The sequence below is a fragment of the Podarcis raffonei genome, chromosome 5 (genome assembly GCF_027172205.1).
Source record: "Podarcis raffonei isolate rPodRaf1 chromosome 5, rPodRaf1.pri, whole genome shotgun sequence".
Classification (NCBI taxonomy): Eukaryota; Metazoa; Chordata; class Lepidosauria; order Squamata; family Lacertidae; genus Podarcis; species Podarcis raffonei.
This window is the reverse complement of record NC_070606.1, coordinates 36403234-36430436: the sequence shown is the minus strand read 5'-3', so window position 1 is coordinate 36430436 and position 27203 is coordinate 36403234. Positions and strand designations below refer to the sequence as shown.

General features: G+C 41.6%; 1 protein-coding gene across 1 annotated transcript in view; it reads right to left on the bottom strand.

Moving 5' to 3' along the window:
- Window positions 1-27203, bottom strand: part of PAPSS2 (3'-phosphoadenosine 5'-phosphosulfate synthase 2) — a 45172-nt gene that overhangs the window by 12388 nt on the left and 5581 nt on the right. Inside the window, exons 2-8 of the mRNA XM_053387403.1 lie at window positions 10627-10741; window positions 9517-9752; window positions 8590-8728; window positions 7993-8111; window positions 7757-7870; window positions 4607-4718; window positions 3509-3538 (exon numbers count right to left, since the gene is read on the bottom strand). Of these exons, the coding sequence (XP_053243378.1) occupies window positions 3509-3538; window positions 4607-4718; window positions 7757-7870; window positions 7993-8111; window positions 8590-8728; window positions 9517-9752; window positions 10627-10741 (865 nt within the window). The remainder of the gene's footprint in view (window positions 1-3508; window positions 3539-4606; window positions 4719-7756; window positions 7871-7992; window positions 8112-8589; window positions 8729-9516; window positions 9753-10626; window positions 10742-27203) is intronic.

The following is a 27203-nucleotide window of genomic DNA, read 5'->3' as shown; positions in this document are numbered from 1 at the left end:
TCAACTTGTAAAAAACAATCACCCTTTCATACCACTACAGTTTGTTGGTACCACATCAACCTCAACAAAGATGTTAGAGGATGCAATATCTACCTCCTTATTGGACTTTCAAGTTGTTGCTTTTATTTAGAACGTTACAGATCCATACACACTGGTTCCTCGCATGTTGCCACAAGGAATGAGCATTCAGGTGCAAGTAAGGATTTCTTCATTCAATAGGAGGAGTTCTGTGTCAACATCCCTTTATGCACACAGTACTGTGCCCTCTTATTGGAGCAAATGGGGAAAAACACACAGGAACACTTAGGAGTGGCTGTGCAACTCCTGGATCAAGGACAAAGTGAATCCCTTAGTTCAGAACCAGAGTTCAGAACGATATGATGTCTTGTAATGATTACTGGTTTGTTTGCTGATTGCTTCCAAGACTCATATAATCGTTAGCATTTTATATGAGTGATCTTTGGACCTTTGCTCTTCACCAGTAGCTACTCTCTTCTTTTTTAAACTAAGGTTCGTTTTCTTTGATTTTGCAGCAAAATTTATCTATAAATTTGTAGGGTTGCCATATTTTGAAGAGCGAAAAAAGAGGAGACATTGGCCAACTTCTACTTTTAATTATGGATCTCTAGGATGACTCTACCCATGAAAAAGAGGAAGTGTCCTGGAAAAAGAGGACATATGATTGCTACACTGATCAAATGACATATATAGCCATAAACTCTGCACAAATTGCTCCTTCAAGTAGGTGACTCAGTGGAGTCACAGCACAGCTATAGCAAGCTATAGTTCAGTTCAGTTCGGTTCAGTGTGCTCTCAAATCAGCAGAGTGGCCTGCTCAATTTCTTCTGCCACAGCTGTATTTTGTCTGCAGAATTAAGCTGCCAACCAACAAAGCTTTTTCAAAGTGTTTTTAGAAGGTCTGCCTCAGACTCAGTCCAGGCCTATATTTGGTCTGGTCAACTGAAAGGCCTGACTAGGAAAAAGAGGAGTTTAGTGAGCAAAACCAAAAGGGATTAATAAATTAGTGGGGAGTTATCTGGATTACGGTAGTTCACTGACTGGATCTCCTCTGCCTGTCATACCCAGCTGAAGTTAGATATTTGTCTTTCATGCAATGGGGGAAGGAAAATGGTGAGTGTAGCACTCCTCCAAGATATGTATCCATACATATATACATACATGTGAACTATGTTTTCATTAATGAAAAATTGGGCCATTTTGTGCTGAGAGTGTGTGCTCCATGGATTTGAAGGGCAAGGTCAAATTCTTTGTAGGGTCATCAATTTGCAATAACCCTTCTGCAATCCTCACCCGTATATTTGCTACCAAAACCCATCATGCCAGCACCAAAAGGCTGGTAAGTGCAAACACTGGACTCAAAATGAAAAGCAGGACCCAACAATTTGTTGAAACAAAACACTTCTAATACATCCATTATAATATAACATCATTATAACATCAAAATATATAATAGAATATCAAAACACCAGCTGTGTTTGAATAGACTGAAGAAGGAACACAGGGTGTGAGACAGGCCTAAGGCACAAAACAGGAGTACTTTGAGAGTATTTACAAGGATGCAAAGAAGCATTATCTTCTCAAAGATGAAGGTGCAGCAAAGGAGGTTCTGGCCCCAGAGAAAAAAGTCTTTTAATACAGTAATATGGAAATTCAGTGCATTCTTTCCTTATATGATTTTGTTCATATTGCCCTCAACACAGTAAAGTGCTTAATAAACAAATATACCTAACATGTCTCATCCCTCACACCAATTTTTCCAAATGCACATTTTCCAAATGCATATCCACCCCCCCACACACTAAAAAACCCTGTTACTCATGCTCTTGCTCATTCCAGTATGTGCAATACTGAGTAATACCCAACATAAGACCTACTCAGAGTTATGTAAATTCATTTATTTCAATAGGTCTACTCAGACTGTGACTAATGTTGGCTATCACATACTGAGTTTATGCCATTTCTTAGCATCAAAATATCACTTTGCCTTTCTGTTTTGTTGTGCATCCAGTGTTCCTATATTTACAATCAGTTTTGTTTTGCTGTTGTTCAAACACAACATTTACTTTGTAAAAACTATACCCTCTAGTAAACTTACCCAATTTTTTTTTTAGCTGGTGGTTGTTTTTAACGCTTGCAAACATATTAAAACTTTTTTTGAAGGTTTCAGTTCATAAAAAATATAATCAATGACAAATTTGAAATGAAGTATCATGGCAGTTTTAACCATTGAATGCATGTGATTTTCATTACAATTCCAAAGTAAAATTTTAATGGATTTGGTGATTATTTGCACTACTCTAACTATCCTTGAGATTATCCAAGGATCATCTTGGTTATGGGTTGGATCCAAAGACGCACAAGCAAAAAGCAAGTACAGTCGTTAGCACTGTTCTTTGAAGACTTTATTTAAATCCTTTACATTTGGGCAAAGCAAGCCTTAATGGCTGGGTTACAAGCTGAAGGTCTAATGCAATAAAGTATCTTGGACTACACTGCAGCATCCAAATTAATTGTGCAACTACATTGGACACATGCCGTTCACCCCTGGAAAGTATGACATCATGGCTGGAGAGCAAACATGTCCCCATTGAAAAGTGCTTGCAATAGCCACTTAACAAACATTAGGAAAGCCAGGCTTGCTTGGCTCTTGGTGCTTGGGGATTTTAAATAGCTGTGTTTGCAAGTGGCTGGTGTAAGTGCTTTTCTGCATTCCAGCTGCGAGGGCTTGCTTTGCACATGTGTCAGGGATGTAAAGTAAAACCAGTTACTGTATGGAATCCAGAGCAATAATAGCAAATGGTATTGCGGAAACAGAAGAACTGTTCTTATGCAACACTCTTCCACAGCCCTTCCATGATCAAAAGAGGTTTTCTGCTCACGGAGGGGGAACCTTTGAATCCAAGCCACCGTGCAGATTCTGCTGACCTTAGTTTAAATTTTATACTTACCAAGTCTATAGGTCACCCATATTTAATCCATGCATAATCAGGAACTTTTTAATATATTCATAGTGCAATTCAACCAGATGCATTTTTATTTAAGTCTTATCGAAAGCTCTTTGGAAATATATAGATTTTAGAGATAAAACTGCGGATTCCGCCAATGGCCTTATCATCAAATATTCAGCGTATGGGACTGGAGAGCTGCATGTGGGTCAGTGGTTGACAAGTTGCACATGGCTAATATTCAGTGAGGAATCGCCTTAAACAAAAGAACTGAGTGCAAGCCTGATCTATGGAAATTAATAAGAGCTTTGCCAATCAGGGATCAAAGCCAATTAAGACATATCCTTTCCCAGCCAATAAAAATGCTTGAGGAACCTGGTACTGGTAACTGGTTGGATCACGAATATACTCGTAACAGATTGCAGCCCTCTACATCAAAATTTCATTTCTATAACATACATTTTCTAACCTTTTAAATGAAAATCTCATAACTGTAATTATTTTCATACCATAGTGGGGGAAGAAAACAAATGAATACGTACCAAGCTCGGATATATCAACTCTACCCCTTCCTGGCAAAATATAAGCACAATTATCAACCATATTTTAACTGGCCCACCCCCCTACCCCCAGGCAAATAACTTCAATTTGATGTTCTAACCCTCAACATCCTATTGCTTCATTCAGACCAATGCAGGAAGAGAGGAAAAGGTTCTCAAGGGTGCAGCTAACGCAGGTGCAGTTGTGCATCCTGTTCTGTATTATGATGCAAGGCTGGAACCCACTGACTGAATCTGTCCTTTTATGCAGGTGAGAATGTAGGTTTTTATTTGGGGCCGCTAGTTGCACATGATAAGGGCTCTGAGGTTTTCCTATTTTATGTTAATAACAACAACTCCATATAGTAGGCAAGATTAAAAGATCACACGTGTTATCTCATGAAGGTTCTTTGCAAATAAATATTATGGCAAGCAGTGGAATAGGACTTAAGTGAAGAGGGCTCCATTCCACTTTCCTAAGATTTCCAGGTTGTGTATTCTTTCAAAAAAACAAAATCCTATTTGCAGGGGGCAATGGTGGGACATAAGAAATGTGTGCATACCCTATGGGAAATAAAGCATCCCTTAAACTACTTTCAGCTCTAGGTTTTGGGGGAATTTAGTTACAACTCACTTTTGCTGCATTATGCCCAGTTAGTGATCCAAGATAACTGATTGAGATTCATGCATGTGGGGGTTTGAACCCAAGGCTTCCTAGACCAACACTCTATCCATTACACCACAAATAGCATTTTAAAGCCCAGCGACTTGGGAAATAAAGAGGAAAGCTTTTATGACTGCCTGAAATGCTCCCCCAAAACAAAGGCTTAGGCTTTGTGCATTTTCTGTGGCCCTTGGGAGTGAGGCTAGGTCTAGTTCAACTGGACATGCCCAGAATCTGGCATGGATGCACCTGTGATCAGCAGGTTTTTTCACATCTCCCAATACAGCAGTAATGTGAACTGTTTCATTCAAAAGCTATGCTCCAGTCACCTCAACAGGTAAGTGTTCTGAACTGATTTCTTCTGCTGAATTTCCCGCAATGTGCATATAGGCAGGCAAAAGCTCTAAAGACAAAGTGTAGGAGCCGGCAAATCATACCATCAAGCAAGGTGCCAAAATGGATAACTTGCAAGTATTCTTTCTCCCGCATAAACCCTTTCAATGGGCTGGCCCAACCTTCACTTAGGACTTGAACCCACTGTAGATCCAACTGAAAAAAAGAGAACACCATATGGCAGATTTACAACACAAGTAAAGACTGCCTGTTTTCACACATTTAAGTATTGCAAATTACTTTCTAATTAAATACAATGGAGCGTCCCCAATTCTTGTTTGGCCCCCCCAAAAAATATTTTCTTAGATAAAAGCAACTACATTTCCACTACTAAAATACAAGCCCAATTACTAAAAAGTGTAAGTTACTTATGACCAAAACAAAAGGCATAAAACATCACAACCACATGTTTTTTACTAGCAGGTGTCAGTCATTATAATGGGCAGGTTATGTTGAGGGAAACCCATATACTGTGAACTGTATCTCCCCAAGAGATTTCTCATGGTTCATGACCAGATCACACAATGCCAGCAATATTGGGAAACCTTCGCTACAATGCAATATTATCCCCACATGTAATTCCTCTTCCTTCAACAGCAATACCAACCATTCTCTGATATAAGAATAAATAAAAGGTGCACTTGGATTCATCATTAAGGTTGTAAAGCCTCTTAACCTGGTAGACACTGTGTAGGAGGCAGGTTTTGGATCCCCCTCACAGCTCTGGAAATTTACTGCTTGCTTATAGCCGGTTTATATCAACATACTCCCAACTCAAATATATACGAAGGGCATGCAATTAATAATAATACACACACAGCCCTCAAAAAAAAAAAAAAGCTAGAATTTCTACAGAAGCAGCCAGATATTAATTTCTAATCATGCAGTTGTAGAAGCGTAAATGGCTGCACCTGCAAATATTATCCAGTAGATGGCCACAGGTGTTGTGGGAATCATTTTGAGTCCAATTGCATTGGGATCAAAAGCATCAAAGATAAAAGAAGCCTGGAATAAACTCAGTGTTGACTAGCAGTTGTTAAATCTTCATTTTATGTTTGTTTGGTTTTTTTAAAAAAAGAAAACAGCAAGGGCATTGCATTTAAAGAGATCTATTCTTAGCTAGTACAAGGAATTTCAAACATCTTGCCCTCAGAGAATCCTTTCTAAACTGATTTGTCTGTAAGTCGGCCACAGGACACCTGTGTGTAGCTGAGTACCTTAAGGAATGTTTTTGACCCTGGAATTAACACAGGGTGCAGACTGGGGCCACTGGGCCTTGGTGTAGTCCTGGCTGAAGTGAATGACTAACCTAGAACATTGGTCTTCAGATGGTGAAGTTCCCTCACACTTACATGGTTGTGGCCTGATCTGAAGTGGGCCACAACAACAGCACTACCACCATACACAGTACACAGTACACAGATACACAGTAAAAATAATAATAACAATTAGGAAATGGGTCCCCAAACTCACAGGTAAGTTAAAGGTTGGTGGCCTAAGCATACATCAAAGACTCTCCTTTATCAACTTAGTGCATTCTAGAGGGAGACTGGCAGTGGCAAACAAGCAGCCTTTTACTCCTCTTATTATTATGAAAGTCTGGATAAGCTTTAGAGGGTTCCTTAGAATACGGTTTGAATATTATGGAACTGGGAAAACCTAAGGTACACGCAGGATTTTGGATTCTGGCTCCCTGAGGCATAATGGCAACCCATCTTGTAAACTCTCTCATTCGCATGTCCATGACACATAAGGGGGCCAGCAACTTCTGCCAGAGTTAGCTGAGAGGAAACGAGTCTTTCTGAGGAACCTTTCCATAGTGTAAATCAGGAAGGGAAAGCCTTAATTCTCCAGATGTAACTCCCAACAAGCCCAGTCTGCATAGCCAATGGTCAGAGATTATGGGAGTTATAGTTCAACAAATAGTTCCTCACCCCTGGTGCACCCAATGATGACACTAAGGCATAAGGTAGCAAAGAAATGTTTTAAGTACTGATTACATATGACAGTATTTTACTGAACACAATGAGAAGGCTATGTATATTTAGCTGGACTCTGATTTCCCTAGGTATACAGTAGACAGAGTGATATGGATGATTATCTGGAACAGAACTATTTATCCAATTTACTCTCGCATCTTGCATTTGAATAAGTAGATCCTAGTCTACAAAGGCATATGCCACAGTGAATGTGTCAGTCTTTAAGATGCCCTGGGAATGTTTATTTACCGCCTTTGCCAGCCGCCTCTCTACCAGGTAGGTGGACAAAGTGATGGGCAATGAACTTACAATAAATTCATAATTAAAATCTACAAAGATCACTTCCAAAATGCAATACAAACAGGAAAACAACTATTTTATAATAAATATATATCCATTAAAATCCAGAAGTAGTTAAAAGAAGCCAGTAAAAATCTAGGATTGGAAAGCATTCAAAAGGCAATCCAAGAGATTTTGATACCCGATGCAGAACGTTCAGATGGCACCCCTCCAAGAGTAATAAAAATATACTAAACTATAAAATTGGCAAGCTGGTGCAGTTTGCTCGATCGGCTTGATGGCAGAGCTAGTTCTGGGTCTTTTTTTGGTTATCTTCTGATAGAACATATATAGAAATAAGGATTGGAGAGCCTTCTTGGGAATATACTGCCACAGGCTTTAATCCCATCTGCACTATACATTTAAAGTAGCATCATTTCACTTTAAACAGCCAAGGCTTCTCCTCAAAAGAATCCTGGAAACTGTAATTCATTAAAGGGTGCTGAGAGTTGTTCAAAGACCCCCATCCCCTTTACAGAGCTACAATTCCCAGAGAGGTTTTAACAATCAAGCCCTCTTCCCAGGGATCTCTGAGAATTGTAGCTCTATGAGGGGGAATAGAGGTCTGCAGTCCTAACAACTTTCAGTGCCCTCTAGCAAACTACAGCTCCCAGGATGCTTTGGGAGGAAGCCATGACTGTTTAAAGTGGTATTATGATGCTGCTTTAGATGTGAATGAAGACGGTGGTGAAGTGGCACCAACAAGAATTAGTGGCTCCATGCACTGATAGACCTCCCTGATACACAGTGCACCAAACAATGCATAATCCTTGGAACACAGGAAGGAATGTAAGGATGAAGAAATCTACTACCATTGGATGGTTTTGCGACAGCAGATTAACACAATTTCACTCCTCCAGATTACTACTCTTTTACCTTGGTAATCTTCACAGAAGGCAGTGTATTGGCTTCAGCCCGAGCTTGTTCAACTTTATTTTCAGGGACAAACAGTTCAAGAACATCTTTGATCGCAGTTGGCGGAACAATGTTCTGAGGATAAAAAGAAGATGTGTAGGCCCTTAGTGACAATATTCATTTTTAAAAATGGGTCTGGGAAGGGGGGGGGGAGAGACATTCATGCTTTTCTAGGTTTCGTTACTTAAACAGTGTACCTGGTCTTGCAAGAGGTCCACAATCTGCTGGATGCATTCAGTGACAGAATATACGTTGGTTTTCAGCACAATCTCAGGCGCTTCTGGTTTCTCATAATCTGAGTCAATTCCAGTGAATCCTAGAGTGTGGAATATTCATTTACATAAACATAAGCATGGCAGTCAAGCGGTTAAAAAGGGCAATGAAATGTGTTCTCTTTCAGGACACCCATGCTTAGGAATGGCTTTTGCATCTTTTGCACGAACTGCTGGAGACCTCTCATCAACTACTTAAGTGAAAACACAACAGAGAAATCGCTACATTCCAAGGCAGCAGAGTTTCCTATCTAGCTATCTAGAAGAGTGCCCCTTCCTTCCTGCAACACAGCTGTGTTGGGTCCATAGCTGCAGTTAGCCATGGCACAGCCATGGGAGGCCCCTGGCATCTCTCAGCTGGGTATCTAGTAACACACAAATTCAGACTGGAGCAGAGTTCAGCCAAAGCAAGTCTGCTGCTCAAGGGAGACTTCTGGAAGAAGTGGGATGGGGGGTGATGTGAACTGGGGATTCCATGTGGGGAATAGAATACATTATCAGTAGATGCAAAAACTGGCATACCTTTTATTTCTCCAGCTCGTGCTTTTTTATAAAGGCCTTTCACATCCCTGCTCTCACAGATATTCAGGGGAGCATCCACAAAGATTTCAAAGAAAGGAAGTCCAGCTGCCTCATGAATGTTTCTTGCATTCTGGCGGTCCTGTATAAAAGGAAAGCAGAGTAAATAAGAGCATACCAATGCTAACATTTGTTTCCTTTTGTGTTACAGTACAAACACTCACACTCACACAGAGAGAGACATGACAGGACATTGAAAGCTCTCTCTCTCTCTCATATTATTTGTATATTTGTTTCTAGGTATTTATCCTGCTTTTTCAGGGCATCTACCCACAAATAGCAGCAAAACAGCACGATACGTCAGCATTAAGTTAACATTTAAAATAAAAGAAGAGATATACCCACATTTAAAATGCCAACATCAATCCAAACATGGGATGTATCCAGACCTACAGGGCACACAAACACAGGACACAGCCTCTCTCTCTCTCTCTCTGCCAGAAACATGCTTATATTTTATAAACAGAATTCTCTTGCATAATGCTGAATAAAAATATTGGACCAACCTCCATTCCAACACTCCTTGACAATGCTTTACATGGAAACAATATATTTAAAGGACTGTATTTTTAGCCCCCAAATGTTGAAGAGGAAGAAACAAAGTGAGGTTTGGCCAAAGGGGTTGGCCTCTTTCCCTTGGCCTTCACCCCACCCCCAGCTGGCCGTCCATTGTCCTCCCAGGCCGGGGGCCGGACGATAGCCACCCTGACCCAGGTGGGAGGCACCAGACCAGGTAAGCCCGCTCAGTGTCGCAAACCCCGCCCACCTGTTGGGAAGGGAGGGTGGAAATTATGTATCTTCTTTCCACAAATACTAGTAAAAGTAGCTTTTACAGCATGGGAAATATGCTGTTTTTCTTGAAAGGTTTACCTTTGAGAATGGCGAAATGAAACTTGTTATACAAACAAGTCCGGCATCGGCAAACAGCCTGGCAACTTCAGCAACGCGGCGGATATTTTCTTCTCGGTCATCAGCAGAGAAGCCAAGGTTTTTGTTGAGTCCGTGACGAATGTTATCCCCATCAAGGGAGTAACAAGGGATGCCATGAGACACAAGGTACTCTTCAAGTGCAAACCCAATGGTTGTCTTGCCAGCACCAGAAAGACCTGTATTAATAATAGGCAGTGCATAAAATCTGTGATTTTTCATGTAAACCAAAGGACCCATCACATTCACAAATGTGTCATAAAATAAGTTCTCAAAGATCATGCAACTAAACTCATTTAATAAAACATTTTTATTCCTTTATAAACAAGTTATCTAACTTATCAAACAACAGGTATGTATGTTTGTCTTTGGTCATGTATGAGTCTCTTTATCCATTGACTGAGCTGCTGGGAAATGTTCACAAATATTCTAACTGCTCAGGGAAAAGGTGTCTACAGTGGAGTGTTGACTAACAGAACAGTTTGTGGAAGCTTCTTTCAGTCCATTTTGGCTACAGATAGACATAAAAAAAAGCTCTAGCTGGGGAAATGGGAGCCAGGGAGCTGCTGTGGCCACCCAGGACTGCTCTACATGAAGTATGGCTCTACATGAAGTCTCAATTTCTGAGCATCCAGTGACAGTAACAAATACATTGCCTCACATATGCACCTATGCCACACGCACCAAACACACACAGATACAGGGCACACGTAGATCAGCTGACACACAGGGGTTGTCACCCCCTAACTATTTGTCAGATGAGCCACGCCACTGGCAAGGCTGGTGGGTGTCTGTGGCAGGAACAAATGAAATAAAAATAAAATGGTTGGGGAGCCAAGCACAAACCATGGGCCAGCAATTCACCACCGCTGTATTAAAGCATTTGGAACTCACACCTCTTGGCCATGCTGAACTGAACATTAAACAACACCTCTTTCTCCTTATATGTGACTTATTATAATGGACCCATCAGTTGCAATACAGTAACTTTGTTCACTGTGTGAATAGCTTTTCCCATGCGCCAACTTGCTGAGTTAATCATGAGTACAATACCTGTGAGCCACACTGTACAGCCTCGAAAGCCACCTCTTGAGCCCACGACTTGCCCTCTCTTACTCCTGCTAACGTGGTGAGCTTGGTAGACCACATTGGTGGACCTATGGAGATTCTAAGCACACAGAAACACACACAGATAACATGAAATGAAACCGTTTATGTCATGACTGACAGTAACGAAACAACCTGAGCGTATCATAGAGCAAAAATAAGAAGAAGGAACACATGTTGCTGCGCAACCACAGGGCTATGAGGCTTTACAAAGGGGGAGGGGTTTGATCCTCAGGAATCTTCAGCCCTCTCAAGTGGGCTCTGGGAACAGAGCCCCAACCCCCATGCTTGCAGAACGTACTTCTGTTCATACGAGACAGGACACTATGCACTGAACCATTCTGTGCTATATTCCATACTGTTTTGGAGCACCCCTCAATCCTCAGGAGCAGCTTTTGGGCTGGGGCGCAGGTGGCTGAGCAGGGCAGGGGGTTGGAATCAGTGAAAACCAGGTTCTCAGCCATGCACAAGCAGAAGTCCTTTCAGTTAGCTTAAAGGTCACCATTGGACAACCCTCCCTTATCTCAATAAGTCTTACAACAATCCTGGAAGTCAACATCCCCGCATACTTTGATTCTCATACTGCAGAATCAGGGACTAAGACTGCAGATACATTTAAAGCACATTTCCACCCCAAAGATTTCTGGGAACTGTAGTTTACAAAGCTACATTTCCCGGCACCTTAAACTAAATTTCCCAAGATTTGATGTGGCAAGGTGTGTGGTTTAAATGTATGGTGTGTACACAGCCTAAGAGTCACAGACAGAAGCTTCCTTATCACATTGAAGAGAGATTTGAAAGGAGGACTTTGTATATCGCACTCTTTGAATCTTCACTATAGCATCTCCCAAAACTCTATAAAATTCCAACTAAAATCCGTTTTTGTTTATCACCACGGAGTCCCAAGTAAGAAGCTTGTCTTTATAAACTCTAGAAACGTTCAAGGTTTGTTTAGCTCTGTACCCTGCTGGAGTTATTTAGCTTGCAGGAAATACCAGCATGGGCCCAAACTCCCTTTTGACCTGTTCTTTCTTCGCCTTTTAGCTGAATCATTCTTAAAGAGACAAAAGTCCCTAGCAGCTGTGTTTTGTGCAGAATAAATCCACACTTATTCATCCCTCCCAACAAATCTTCTGTTGTTTTCAATATGCATAAGTTTCATATTATTACAGTCAGGCAACCTTATGAACCTTTTAAAAAAATCAGATGGGTCGAAAGCAGTGTTCGAAACTCCCATTGTTTTAGGTGCATTTTGTGACAGGGAATTTCATTAGCGCAAGCAGTTTCTGAGCTCTGGGTGCAGTACTGTGCCCAAGATTTCAGATTAAAACTGCAGAGTGGAAGGAAAGGAGGAGCTTTTTCTGCCTCCCCATTTCCAGCTACTCTCTGAAGACTGGATAAGAGACCCTCTTAAGAATATTAGGGGGGTGGGCAGGAGAAGGACTAGATCATGTGAAAAATGAACATAATATTTTAGTTCATTCATTTTCAGCTTGGTATTCTTATTAAAAAATGTGCCTAGACATTCTGTTGTTGCACCCATAACCTAAGCTTAAGATGCCATTTAGCTCCTAGCTTTCATATCTCAGTTTCCAACACTGGTTGAAAGTGGGCTATACAAAGTCTGATTGTTCACCAGGACATACCGCCTTAATCCACAACCATTCAGAAACGTAAACAGCAACAACTAGAGTACAGCCAAAAATGTCGTCATCAAAACTCTCTGTATATATATCAGACGTTTGAGAATGATTCCTAGAAGAAGATTGCAACTCTATAATATAAAATAATGTTGCTATGCTTTTGCGCTACAAGTTGTAAGCAGAATATATCTGCACTGTTGGGGGAGAAATGTTTATTAAAATTTGACAAACGCGGAAAGCTGTCTTTACCAGTACTGTACATATAACTGAAATCTATCTTTCTGATCTAAAAGAAATCACTGTTATTCATAGACCTTATCAATCTAATGCAAATATATTCTAGAGAAACATGTATATTTATAATGCCATTGAAGTCCCAAGTCTTTAAAGAGAGAGAGACAGTGTTGGTTTTTCACAACACATCTGCATCCCAGATGAAGCAACCAATCTAGAAAGCATGAAGGAGCAGGCAAACTGCAGACTATCAACTACTCACCCACTTCCTAGGCTTCAAACTATAACACTGCTAATGTGCAAGGCAAGTGGGGTTGGGAACGCTGATACTTTTGAAAATCCTGTTTCAGCGACAAAAAAACCCCTCCAAATTAACATGCAACATGCTCGTACCTACTACGGTATCCTAGGTAAAGAACCCCTGGACAGTTAAGTCCAGTCAAAGGCGACTATGGGATTGTGGTGCTCATCTCGCTTTCAGGCTGAGGGAGCCAGCGTTTGTCCACAGACAGCTTTCTAGGTCATGTGGCCAGCATGACTAAACCGCTTCTGGCGTAACGGAACACTCAAGTGCCGATGTAGGCCAGAAAATAATGTGAAATAAGGTGGGAACTGAACTTGCCAGCAGGCCCACTTAGGAAGCCAATGGAGCTGAGGAGATGGGCTATAACCCCTCATTCAGTTCTTAAAGTGTTCTTCCAAGAAAGCTAGCTGACAGCCAGGGATCTAGGTTGAAGTTAAACTTTAAAGAATAAAGTTTAAATCAGAGCAGCTCATTACAGTAGCAGTCACTAACAGTTGTACACCTTGTACCTTTTGAGGTTTTTCAGGGAAATGGTGGAAATACACATTCAGGGAATATTTTAGATAGCAGGGCATCCTCCCTCAGAATAGGCAGGCCCCTGAACAAGATGTTCCTTTAGGAACTCTACAGTTTGTGTACACGCTGTCCTCATTCACTCCTGCGTAGTGCATAATTGAGCAGGGTATTCCTGAGTCCAGCCTTAGTCCTCAGTGTCTCCAGTGCCAAAAAGGCTTCCTTGTAGCCTAAAAAGCAGCAGTCTGACATGGAGGTACAGAATCTCCTACATAAATACTCATTTATTCCATGGCCTCAGCTATAGTTACCTACCAGTGCCAGAGCAATTGCTCTTTCAGAATCTCATTTTTCATTCAGTGCTCTTTGAGCAAACTTGAGAGAAACCACTTTTGCCCATTGGTACAATCTTAGCACTTTGTTCCTGTTAATTTTGGCACTAGTACCCCAGTCTTTCGCCTCTACTGGGATATGTAACACAGAAGGTTTTTTTTTCTCCCAAGGAGATCCACAAAGACAACCTAGTTACCTCAAACAAGCAGCTATTCAGCTTGGAGACAGACAGACCAAAATGCCAAGGTCTCTGAACTGACAAAAAATTTCCTCCTCAGCTGCTAGCCCAACAATACTCTAGCTGTTAAGAAATCAAGCTTTCATGTATCATTAAACATGAAATGCAGCACATAAAGTTCATTTTAATATACCTAGATCTTTCTGTCTGTGGAACTGCAAGTGCTGTTACACTGAGGCATAATCAGAACCAATTAAGAATATACAGTCGAACGCCTTGCAAGTCAAACGTTTTGGCTCCCGAACACCACAAACCCGGAAGTGAATTTTCCAGTTTGCCAATATTCTTTGGAACCTGAATGTCCAACGCAGGTTCCGCAGCTTCCAATTGGCAGCAGGAGCTTCCTGCAGCCAATCAGAAGCTGCGTCTTGGTTTCCGAACGTTTTGGAAGTCGAACAGAGTTCCAGAATGGATTCCGTTCAACCTCCAAGGTGCGACTGTATTTATATAGGTGTTTATATGTCACTGTGTTTCTGTTCACTAAATAAGTAATTATCCATACTTCAGGGACCCATCAGGAATATGCCACCCATTGAGGGGAAAGAAAGGAATCACAAAGCTGTGACAAAGTGAATATTTCATATTGGTTTTATTGATTTGGCTAAAACATTGCTAAAATATGACAAGGAGAAAGTGGCAGTTTCAAAATTTGTTACAAAGTGTGACAAACCTAATGGATAGTCTTCCCAAAACAGAGAAAAACAATATGTTTCAATCACATAGTCAAAAGAAATCCACACTGTTTTGTCCTCTGCAGCGATGAATCAGCAGTTTCATTAATAAATTCAAAACTCTTTTTGCATAGTAACATATAATAAAATACAACCTTTCCCCCCTTCTATTACTAATAAATTAAGGAAGCAATTTATAGTCATGGTAAATGTAATGGTTCTAGGGGTTGCTCGTGCGTAAGTTGCTGCCACTCCTGGCTAGGTTACCTGGTTGAACCCTTTCTGTCTGGACAGCCTTTCATTTCGTGGCTGTCTCAGTCGCTGGCAGAATCCATCAGTGGGCGTTTCTTGAACTTCTTCCAGCAAAGAAGTTCTTTGACGCCAAGTCTCCTCCTACTCTCCCTGCGCGGAAGTCTTCTGCGCAGGGAGGGTGTGGGCAGCGGAGGACCCGTGCTCTCCCCACTGGTCTCCGGTGAAGAGTCCTGGAGCCTCCTCTCCGATTCCCCCATCTGCCCCCCTTCTCCACTGGTGTTGCGCTGATTTCCTTCCCCAGCAGATGGGCTGCCTCTCTCCCTACTGGGACCCTCTCTGGCATCCCTCTGGAGCCTTCCCTCCGCCTCTAGCTCCGATGGCAGTTCCCTGACAGTAAATTATAGCGAAATGAAGGAAGCAATAATCTTTCAACTGTAAATCGTCACTTTACAAGTGGAGATTTTTCAAGAGATCCTTAATCATTTGAGGTGGAGCGCAAATTTGTTCTGAAGTTCCACAAGCTAAAAGGGTGCAGCAGGGCTAACTAATACGGTGCCCTCCTTATGTTGTGGGACTGCAACTCCCATCAATCCTGCCAACGTGGCCAATGGCCAAGGATTATGGGAGTTGTAGGCAGCATGTTGGCACAGGTGCAGTGACATTGGGAGAGGCACTCTGGCAAAATGGCGGAATGGGGCCATCTTGGGGAAAGCATAATGGCAGCAAACCCCTGTGCCCTTTAAATCAATGGCCACAATCCCATGGATGGCACAACTTTATACCAGCCCCAAACCTGGTGCAAGAAATCTCCCCCCCCCCCAATAAAGTCAACAGGAGGTTTTTTTAAAAAAACAAAAACAAAGCAGTACTCTGTCAACAGATCTGCTCACGTCACCATGGCAGAGCCTAGATTATAGTGTAACTCCACATACACCCTATGAAAACACATTACAACCAGTATGCAAGCCCCACAATGGTGAGACCACTTCTCTGATATTATGGCATGTGGCATGGAGCTGTATCTCTCTGGCCCCACCTTCTGCACAATTAGACCCTTGCACAGCAGAACTCTGGTGATGGAAACCCGGAGAAAGGGCACTTCACACAAAAAAGGGATACCTTTGCACAAAACAGTCTGTCTTCAGAACACACCTGAGAACTTGAGCTCACTGCTACACTTCTCTGCCTACAGCTCTAAAGCACCTCAGCTCGAGACTCCAGGTACAAATACGCCATACCAAACTCTACGCCACTCCCAACAACTGGGGGTGCCAGGCAGGACTGTGTGTACTCTGCCCAGGGGGAGCTGCATGGGTGCTGCATTGTACAGGCTGTCCTTCCTCCCCTTTGCATGTTGGGCTCATAAAGCAGTGCTTGGAAGGCGCATAAGGGGGCTTCAGACCACTGTCTGAAGGGATGCTTGGGGTTTGGCAACAGCAGACTTGTTACGGGCTGAGTCTGCAGGGCTGATGAAACTGGGGCACTGCAGGATTGTCTTGCATGTTGTGTATATGGTGGTGCAGGGATGTGGGCTGGGGGTATATCCTTATCACATTGTGTTGGCTCTCTCAATGTGTGAGCAGCATTGGGTGTCATTGCTGGCACAGTTCTTGACTGGTCCATTGGCAGCGTTTCTAGGGATGCTGGGGAAAATGCCTGTCATTTTAATGCCATTTTTGTATTTTCTAGCTGTATGGTTTTTCCATCCCCTCCCTGAGTATTCATCACAGCAGCAGTATAGCTCCAGTCCTAGTGAAATGTAAATATGTGTGCCCTTGGGTAAATGGGAATGTGTGCAATGCCCATTTTCCAACACAGGAAGGGCAACTGCACATAAATAAGATTTTAAAGCACACAAGAAAAACTTGCGAAACAGAATCTTTAAAGTTTGTAGAAGTTAACACACCATCCTGCTGCATTGTAAACACACAATACATATACTGTATATCACACTATTTTCCTCTCAATGTTGAAATGAATTGATTATTTTGAGTCATTTCTGTAAACTGATGAAATTTGTGTAGAAGGCTTGAAAAGTAAGTTTTGCCAGACGCCTGGGAATTATTACCCATGAGCTGGACAATACATCCAGAGTGACCCTGCTAACCTGAGAGACCAGTGAAAACATTTAAGGTAGTGGAAGATGATACAGCAAATAAACAAGACAGAACACCAAAAGTTACACATGAGGTTCGTGCATTTTTATTTTATTTTTTAAAAGAGAATTGCAAAAATAAAAATCCAACTGCAATGTTGAAGTTGCTTTTGTTCACTGTGGCTGCTTTTGAGAACTGCCACCAAAGTTACTCTAAACACTGCTTTTAATTAAATGGACTCGAGTTGAAATGGCAGCTAGACAATAATGTCTGTTCATTAGTCCAGCAAATTGAAGGGTTCCACTTAGCATTAGTTCCACAATCTAGTGAAAAACTAGATCAACTGATTTCCGATCCTATGTTGTGACAATAATATAGAGGGAAATCCAATGTTGCAGGAGCAAACCTGCTCATGCAATGGAATTTTCCCTTCTTCCACTTGCTCCTATAGTCCTCCCCCCCATCCCAAAATGTCCTCTTAAGGGTTGGGGGACCCAATAGAGCAGCCCATGGGGGTTGATGGGACCTACAGGGAGGATTTTTTGATGGACCGTCTCTTATTTTCAAGTTAATAAGCTACTCCAAGTAACCTTTAGGGTTCCTCAGTTTGACAGAATAATTACATGGTACTCTTTTAATGAAAGTGACTAGGTAAAAAAAAAGTTAAGCAAATATGAAACATAGGTGGAAAAGGTAGAATAAATCTCATAGCATACATTTTCCCCAAAGCAAAGTGAATGCAAGTTTCTACAAAACAATCAAAAGGGCCAACGCACATGAATAAAAATTGGGAAATGCACTTGAATGTTTTGTTCCTTCCAAGATCAGCCAGTGCCTGTGTATTAGTCTTTTTATATTGTATTAGACACACTTTTCTTCCATTGTCATTTCCTTTAAAACACATGCAAAGATCACGCAATAGCCAAGGTCCTGGTTTTACAACAGCTTGCTGACCACTAAGGCCATCTCCCATTTTTTGTGTGAAGCCCTAGACAAGAAACAGTGGCTATTTCTCCATCCCTCAAGGAAAGAGTTTATCATCTGCACACTTCTCAATTCACTTCTTCCTGATCTTCTGAGCACAGGAACTGAAGAGGGTGGATAATTACGCCATAGCTATGGTTCAGCTTGATGAGCCCTTCAAACAACCATCGGCCCTGAACAACTGCCCTGCCTTTCCAAATGCCATTACCAGCCATATTCCTCAGGCAGAGCAAAAGTTTAACCCTAGACTACCTTATCCTAGCTTAAGTTCACATATAAAATCCTGTCTAAGCATCTACAACAGCAGGCAAAAAGGAGCTTTGTATTCAGAGTAAGGATGGGTTGCCTATGGCAAGCAACATGAAATTTGCACAACACAGGCAAACTATAAGCATATCCAAATTGCTATGGAAGGATCCATAACACTGAAGGACAACCAAAGCTGAATCCTGAGCAAATTCATCATATTTAGATCCCACTGGGCTTAAGTTGATAGTGACCAATTTTCCACAAATAATAAGCTCCAAGCGCATGTACTATACTGTAGCAATGGAAGAGCAGGTTTAAAGAAAGTTCCTGTTTTAAGTTACTACCTCAAAGTTGTAGCAGGACATAGTATGTGGGCTTTCTAGACTTTGCATATATGTGAAAGTAGAAAATGCTTAGGTACTATTTCAGAGCACACAACATACCTTAAGCAGCTGCCTTGCACCAAATCCAACTGTCACTCCATCTAGATCAATATTATCTACACTGCTCCATCAGGCATCTTTCCCAGCCAGACCCAAAGATGTGGAGGACCAAACCCGCAACCTTTTGTATGCAAATCACATGCTCCATATGGCCATTCCCCTCTCTTCTTCACTACCTTAAATGAACCTGGGACTCAACTCAAGTCCCTTCTGTCCAAGGGGGAACGATAAAAGAACATTACCTTTGTTACTGCTGCACCGGTTCAAGATAAGCAAGATAATCTTCATCATCATAGATCATAACACAATCATCTGTTAACTGCAAAGCTTATCTAAAACTGATAAACCCAAGATTAAAAACAGAATGTCTCCCACTTTTAAGGAGTCATATTGAAACATAGTTGTTCTCAAGTTAATGCAAGCTTCAAAACCATTCTGATGAACCAAAACATAGCTCCTGATAAGGTTGGGGAAATTTCATTCTTCTCCATTTTCCTGCTAAAAACATATGACCTCCAGCTCAAGAATTTTTATTTATTCATTTGTTAAATTTGTATACTGTCCTATAACCATAGATCTCAGGGAAGTTCACAATAAGGAATCCCCTTGCCAACAAAGGTCCGTATAGTTAAAGCTATGGTTTTCCCAGTAGTGATGTATGGAAGTGAGAGCTGGACCATAAAGAAGGCTGATCGCCGAACAATTGATGCTTTTGAATTATGGTGCTGGAGGAGACCCTTGAGAGTCCCATGGACTGCAAGAAGATCAAACCTATCCATTCTTAAGGAAATCAGCCCTGAGTGTTCACTGGAAGGACAGATCGTGAAGCTGAGGCTCTAATACTTTGGCCACCTCATGAGAAGAGAAGACTCCCTGGAAAAGACCCTGATGTTGGGAAAGATGGAGGGCACAAGGAGAAGGGAACAACAGAGGACGAGATGGTTGGACAGTGTTCTCGAAGCTACCTGCATGAGTTTGACTAAATTGCGGGAGGCAGTGGAAGACGGGAGTGCCTGGCGTGCTCTGGTCCATGGGGTCACGAAGAGTCGGACACAACTAAACGACTAAACAACAAAGTCCACAAAGCTAACCGGCACTCCTGTTGCTGTGCTTGACGTTAGCCCCACCAGACAGATCAGTTAACAGGGCTGATCATCTAAAGAAGGAGAGAAAGGAAGTGTCTGAAGTCAGACTGGTGCTGTGATGGTCCAGGTGGCTAAAGCAAAGAAAAAAGGATTGGAGGAAATAATACTTTTTATCTGAAAAGTTAATATTAATATCAGTCTCCTGAATGCCTCTATAGCAGCTGGCTGTCCGTGTGTGTGCACAATCAAACTTGACAACCCAGTGCTGCTCAACAAAGCAGATAGCGTTAAAGTCAACCTAAGGCAAGTATTTTACACATTAAAGTGCTGAATAAATAAATTTAAAAATCTGCTTTCCATATTGAGATGCATACTGGACCTGAAAGATATACTGAAACAAAATTCTAAAGCAAAATGGAGTGTCGTATATTTTAGACAATGTTTATTTTGCTTTACAAGGCTACAAAATCTCCACTAACTAGAAATAAACCAGCTGTATTTCACCAATACTGTGTAAGTTAATGGCATTATATATCACAGCTTGGAAGTAAACACACTTGAGGGAAAAATGTCAAGGGGAAAAAATCCATCATGTACAATTGCAGTAAAATCAGTTTATTGCAGTCTTGGATGTTAACATTTCACTATTATTACTTTTTTAGTATCTGTGATTTCTTGAAATGTGCAGAGCAAATTTATAATGTAGTTACTGGCCAACCTTATGACATTTTGTGCAACCTTATCTAAATTCATACCATTCACGACACATTATAAATCTCCCTTTTTTTAACATTATGGTTTCAGCTCAAGATGTTCAGCTAATGCAATGTACTTAATTTCTGCAATAATACAAGAACATTGTGTTTGTTTAAAGTAATTGCTCTTATCCATAAAATGTTCTTTGATAAGCCATTGTAGAATTGCAGTCTCTTTGACCTCAGTCTAGAAATATTTCAGGTGTTAAACTCTGGCGTTCAAATTCTGATTGAGAGAGGAACCCAAGTTAGTATTTAACATACTTAACATATTTGCTGAAGTAACATTTTACCACTGTTAAGAAACAAGGAAGAAACTTGCCCCAAGGCAAATCAGATTAAGTAATGAGAAGCAAGGGGTGGGATGCAGGTCATATTCACACCAAACATCCAATGCACAAAGAATCCTGGGAACTCTAGTTTCCTCAGGGTACTTGGAATTGTAGCTCTGCAAGGGATAAAGTGTGTTTTCCCTTATTCTTTGGGAGAAACCATGTGCTTAAACAAACAAAAGAAATTATATTTGCCATAGTCCTGCCTTACTCATGCAGGGATTCAAAGTTATGCTAACATCAGGTCTAAATATTTGCATCAATGTATTGGTACAAAAGAGGCATTAGGATGTTCTGACAATGCAATTATTTGCACACTCCAGTGTAAGCTCTTACTGCACGTGCTCTATTCTTAACTATTAAAAAGCCACTTCCCTTTGGATTATAACCTTTAAACTTCACATTACAGTCTTAAAGCAGCCAGTAAGGTGGAATGTAAAGAAATGGCTTCCTTGCTTGCTTCTTGCTCTTTGTAGCTATAACTCTTCAAAAGGGTTGCAGACATACAACTATTATACAGTATTATAATGTCCAAAACTGGTTAGAAGATCTCAGGAAGCTCCAGACTTAGGGCCAAGAAATAAAGCACAAGAGAGGTGATGGTGGGGAGAATGGCAGAAAACTTCTGTTATAACAAACAGATGTTACTTGGCTCTAGAGTTGCTCATTGAATCCAACAAAATGCCTTTCTTTCGCCAAAAATAAACTAGAAAAGAAAAGAAAAGAAAAGAAAACATTCACTTGTGTTGCATAATCTTTCTGCAGCCCTAGATCACCAGTCTTCTGAGTTCTTAATGGTTTGGGAAATGAAACTCTTCTCCCCTGAATATATACATGAGAATGTATTTCAAGCACTGTTTACATTCATGACCAAAGTTTTAAATGAAATAGGCTAGCTTGCTGAGCCTGCCTCCCATGGAGCCATGCAACTGATAGCAGCTGGACTACTGAACTGTTATTTGTGGATCAGTTGTAACAGCTTGTTTCTCTTCCTGTCTAGTATCTTTTTATTGGTGCAGATGTACTCTGTGTATCTTACTCGATTTGTGTTTTCTGAGCGGCCTTGGTTTCGTGCACTTTGTATCTAGTGAGTTGTGTTTGCAACTCAATTGTTAATGGACAGCTATAATTCTGTCTGTCTCTTTCTGTGTGTAGTATGTTGATCCATTTATTTTCTGACACCTGCCATGACTCTTGGGCAGTTGGCAAGCAAAGGCATGAATTCTAACTTGACCACTCTCAGCATTGCTGCTGCTGCATGCCTTTAAGTTTGCAAAGATTAGAGAACTATCCCTCAAAACCACCTCATCAACAGAAAGCAGATCCCATCCTCTTCCGTAACATTACATTGGCATTCTATACTTAGTGATATATGTGGGTGAAATGTTTTCATTAAGCACCTGAGCCCTCCATCCACCTATTAACCTATGGTGCCTGAGAAGAAACTAGGTGTTTGTGACAGAGAATAACATAATAAAGGAGAGCAGTAGGGAAGAAATAGTTATTTTTCTACTTGAGGGAGTTTCTGTTATGAAAATAAGAATCCCTAGTGTAACTCTTATCTTCTGGGGGAAAAGTAATTTCCTTTTTTGGTCTCCACTGGATAAGTCTGCTTTGTATAATCTGGAACCAAATTAAAGTTTTCACATGGCAACGAAGTCTTAAACCTTAATTTCCACAGCATCACAATGTTTACACCTCTAACACATAAATGGGGATCACAGGAGAACTGTACAAAAAACTTTATGACCCAGTTTCTCACAGCTACATATAAAATATACCAGCTGCATTGGATGCCCATACATTTTTTGTTTGAAGTTACAGTGCTGATATGGACTTTTAAAGGGACCAGGTTCTCTGAAGGGCTGCCTGCACTCCTATGAATCTGCCTGGGCCTTGAGAGAAGCCTCAGAGGCCCTGCATGTGTACCTGAAATCAAGATCTACTAGACTGAAATAAAAGCTGTAGAATTCTGTCCAATTTCAGAGATGGATGGGACCAGGATACTATCTTCCGCTTGTAGGACAGATGATTTTTAGCTTGTTTTGCATGAAGATCTGGACAAACTGCTTGGAGTTTTAAGACCTACAACTTCCTTGCTTGACCCTTGCACTTCATTTTGAGATTTGGGGGACTGGGTTGTTAATGCCACTTTGAGAGAGGGAATGGTTTTTTCCTACCTCAAGGAGGTGACAGTGAGACCGCTCCTTAAACAGCCAAATTTAGAACCTTTGGTAATGAACAACTACCATCTAGTCTCTAATTTGCCTTTTTTTTGCCAAGGGAATAGAGTGGGTGGTGACTTCAAAACACCAGTCATTTCTACTCATAGGCCTGCTGTACAAAAGCCAAATACTTTTGATGATCATTCAAACATGTAATTAGCTACTCCTCCGATAACTTGGGGAGACCAAGAATTCTGTCTAGTTGACCAGGCTTGGAAACTTTTTAAAACTTTTAAAAACTGACTATAATTCTCTCTTAAGGTCCCTCACATTCCAGAAATAACTAACGTGTCTTTGTGTGGCAATACTTTCAAGACCTAGTTAGCAAGGCAGTAACAGTAACTATCTGTACAGAATAGTTTTTAAGCACTTTATTTGAAGCACAACAATTCTGCTGTTTGGAATGTTGGGCATGTCTCATTCTTTAATTCCAAGGAAATGGTTCCGTCTGGCCTTATTTGAGCTGTTTTAGCGTATATAAAGTGTCATGTTCAAAATAGTAATGAAGATTAATCACTGCAGATCTCTGGATTCCAAACGGGCTTTTACCAGTAGGAAGAAAGAATGTGGAATTATTACAATGAAAGACACACAGTCATACGTTGACCTGATCTACAACGGCCTTGCCATGATTACACCTTGCAGTTTTCTAACACATCTTGGCACAGAACACATACAACTGAGCACACAGCATAAGCTAACCAGATTTTACATCCTTTGGACTATGACAAGTCCCATGAGGATATCTCTCTAATGATTTATTTCCAGCCAAAGAACTCCCCTAATGAGTAGTGACTAGGAAACAGCACAATTAATGTGGAAGAACAACAAAAGCAATGCAACATGGTTTTGCTGCCAAAAAGGACATAAATATTACCGTAAACCGTCATCTTATGCACACTCTGTTGATTTCATTGTTGTCTGAGCATGCATCCACTCTTCTAAAATTTGCTAAAGTCGGTTTATGTGATTATGTGTCAATTATCAGTAAAAAAAATAATGCATTGCTGTCCGAAGCAGCCTTTCAAATACTGTTGAAAACCCACCCAGTTCCCACATGTCATTTCTTCCCCTGCCTAGCTGCTCACCATTTCTGCATTCTGTAGTATTTCCCCAACTCAAAAAGAGCACCAAAGCACAAGTTCACATTTCTCTCTCAGAGTAATCCCAGATGAGCAGCAAACCATACCTTATGGTTCTTAAGGTTTTGATTTAAAACAGGCATAGCACAACTCTTAAAATAATTGAGTTATCTAGAGCATGTCATTTGAGGACAGCAGTCCTGGGTCTCAATCTACAACATGTTTGCTTTAAAATAAGATCCATTGGAATCAATCAGTCTACTATGGAGCAAGCTGAATAGCTAGAAGCAGATTAAACGTAAGTTAAATTTCAGGTTTTGGGGGTCCCCCCCCCGTTTTTAAAAAGGAATAGCAAAGCAGAATGCAATTCTTACTTCTAGGTTGATTCCTTCATTGACCTCTGTATTGAAAATTTTAAACAAGTTTTAAACCCAAGGTTTATTAGCTCACAGTCCTGAAGTGTACACTGAAAGATTTATGAGCTTGATTCAGTCTGCCTTGCCAGTACATGTCAGCCATGAGTGGCCTTCAGACTCTGCTCCCGATGTGAGAAAATCATTCACTCGCCAAGTGTATTGTCCTTTAACTTCCAGGCTGCCAACAAGGTTATCAAGTTAACATTTATTATGGCAGCAAGTCCATAAGGTTGACAGCTTATCCACTCATGTCCTGCAAGATTATATCACTTATATGTATTATAGAGCTGTTATATAACATTCATCTAAGGAATTTCTAGAGGGCAGAGTAATAGTCTCATCCATCCTGGTGACTCCTACGTCGAACATTAATCCACAATGAAACTGTTACGATTTTGAAAAATAAGATTGTGAACTAGTTAACAGTGTTTAGGTGACCAATTTCCTGGATTTTAACAAATTAATTTAAATGATTTGCATATTACCAATCATATTAATATGTCTTGTCTACATGCAAGGAGAAGAGCCACAGCTCAGTGGTAGAGCATCTGCAGAATGTCGCATGTTCAGCTTCCAGCATCTCTACGTAGGGCTGGGAATTGCCCCCTACCTGAAACCCTGGAGAGCCGCTGCCAGTCTGCAGACAATAGATGGTCCAGTTACAGAGACGCTTGCTCTGTCCCAGCTTCTGCCAACCGAGCAGTTCGAAAGCATGCCAGTGCAAGTAGATAAATAGGTACCGCTGCGGATTAGTACATAAACAATGATGACAGCTAACTAACCTACATTCTCTGAACTACAGAGTGGTTATTCCAATGCATATTAGTAATGCTGGTAACAGAACAACAGTATCCCCCCCCTCAGGTAAATGCACCCAGAATGTAAGGAAGCAATTGTCTGACTACACTTGCTATGCAGAAAGCTGTCCGTGGACAAACGCGAGCTCCCTTGGCCTGAAGCGAGTTGAGCGTCACACCCCATAGTCACATTGAACTCGCCTTAATCATCTAAGGGGCCTTTACCATTTACCTTTACACTTGCTATGTATAGTGTTTGTACAAATAGAGCTGTTAATCCAGGAGAAGTGTTAAAAACACCGTATTTTTCGCCCTATAGGGCGCACCGGCCCATAGGACGCACCTTGTTTTTTTGGAGGGGGGAAATGAATAAAAAAAATTATTTCCCTCCCCCAGCCGCGGCTGCCGCCCCAAGCCTTGCGCACACCTGCCCGAAGCACGGGGCACCCTCCGGAGGGCTCCGCGTGCTTCGGGCTGCAGGCTGCCGCCCCAAGCCTCGCACGCCCGGCGGGACCTCCCACCGGGCGCGCAAGGCTTGCGGACACTCACCGGGGCTGCAGGCTGCTGCCCGCAAGCCTTGGGAGCCCACAGGAACTCCCGCCAGGTTTGCAAGGCTTGCGGATAGCTTCCTGAAGCCTGGAGAGCGAGAGGGGTCGGTGCGCACCGATGCCTCTCACTCTCCAGGCTTCAGCGAAAGCCTGCATTCGCCCCATAGGACGCACACACATTTCCCCTTCATTTTTGGAGGGGGAAAAGTGCATCCTATGGGGCGAAAAATACGGTATCTGATTTTTACACAGGATTTGCCTGTGAACTTGCGCATTACCCATGTTTACATTCTGCACCTGTGTATTTAGGAAGCACGAGCAAGTGAAGATGGATATCCAATTACATTGCTCAGTACCTTAAGGTTTAGTCAGGTCAGGTGGCATGGGGGATCATTTTGAAAGAGGCTGAGAGCGAGAGGAAACCTGGGAAATAACAAGTCTAAACCCAGCTCACTGTGAGGTAATGGTAACTCACAGCCAGTCTGAGTATAGGTTGTTTCCTGCCTATACTCCCAGAAGTGAGGTGCAGGCAACTAACAGGTGCCCTATGTCCTAGGTCGCAATCCTATGCACATGAGGGCTTCTAACTATCCAAGAGAAAAGGGGTGTGGCATTCTTGTGTGCCTTTCAGAAAAGCTGGATAAGCAGAAAGCAGCACATGAACCTTTTCACAGCATATAGAGAAACATCACCATCTGATTGTCAGTGTCTGAACATCATTCTGCTGTTACAGGCAAAGCTACAGTGGCTGGCTGGCTCTAAGCCACGTAACCCCAGAGTACACTTATTTGGTAGAGCAACCCTAGATCATACCACACACTGACTCAGGAGGAGGAGCAGGCTCCACTGTAAACAATAGGACTTAACTTCCCAATACAGTGGTGCCTCGCAAGACGAAATTAATCCATTCCGCGAGTCTCTTCGTCTTGCGGTTTTTTCGTCTTGCAAAGCACGGATATTAGCGGCTTAGCGGCTATTAACGGCTTAGCGGCTTTAAGAAAAAGGAAACAAACTCACAAGAACTCGCAAGACGTTTCGTCTTGCGAAGCAAGCCCATAGGGAAAATCGTCTAGCGAAGCGACGCAAAAACCGAAAAACCCTTTTGTCTTGCGCGTTTTTCGTTTTGCGAGGCATTCGTCTTGCGGGGCACCACTGTAAATATGAATGGAAATAGGGCACATAAAGTAGGTTGAGGTATGCCCCAACCCAAAGCTAGGCACTTTTTAGTCTCATTGATTTCCCATGCTTAAACAAATGGGACTTGGAGGTACTGAAAGGACTTTGGCTGCAATGAGCCCTTAGTTTCAACTTTTAATATGCTGG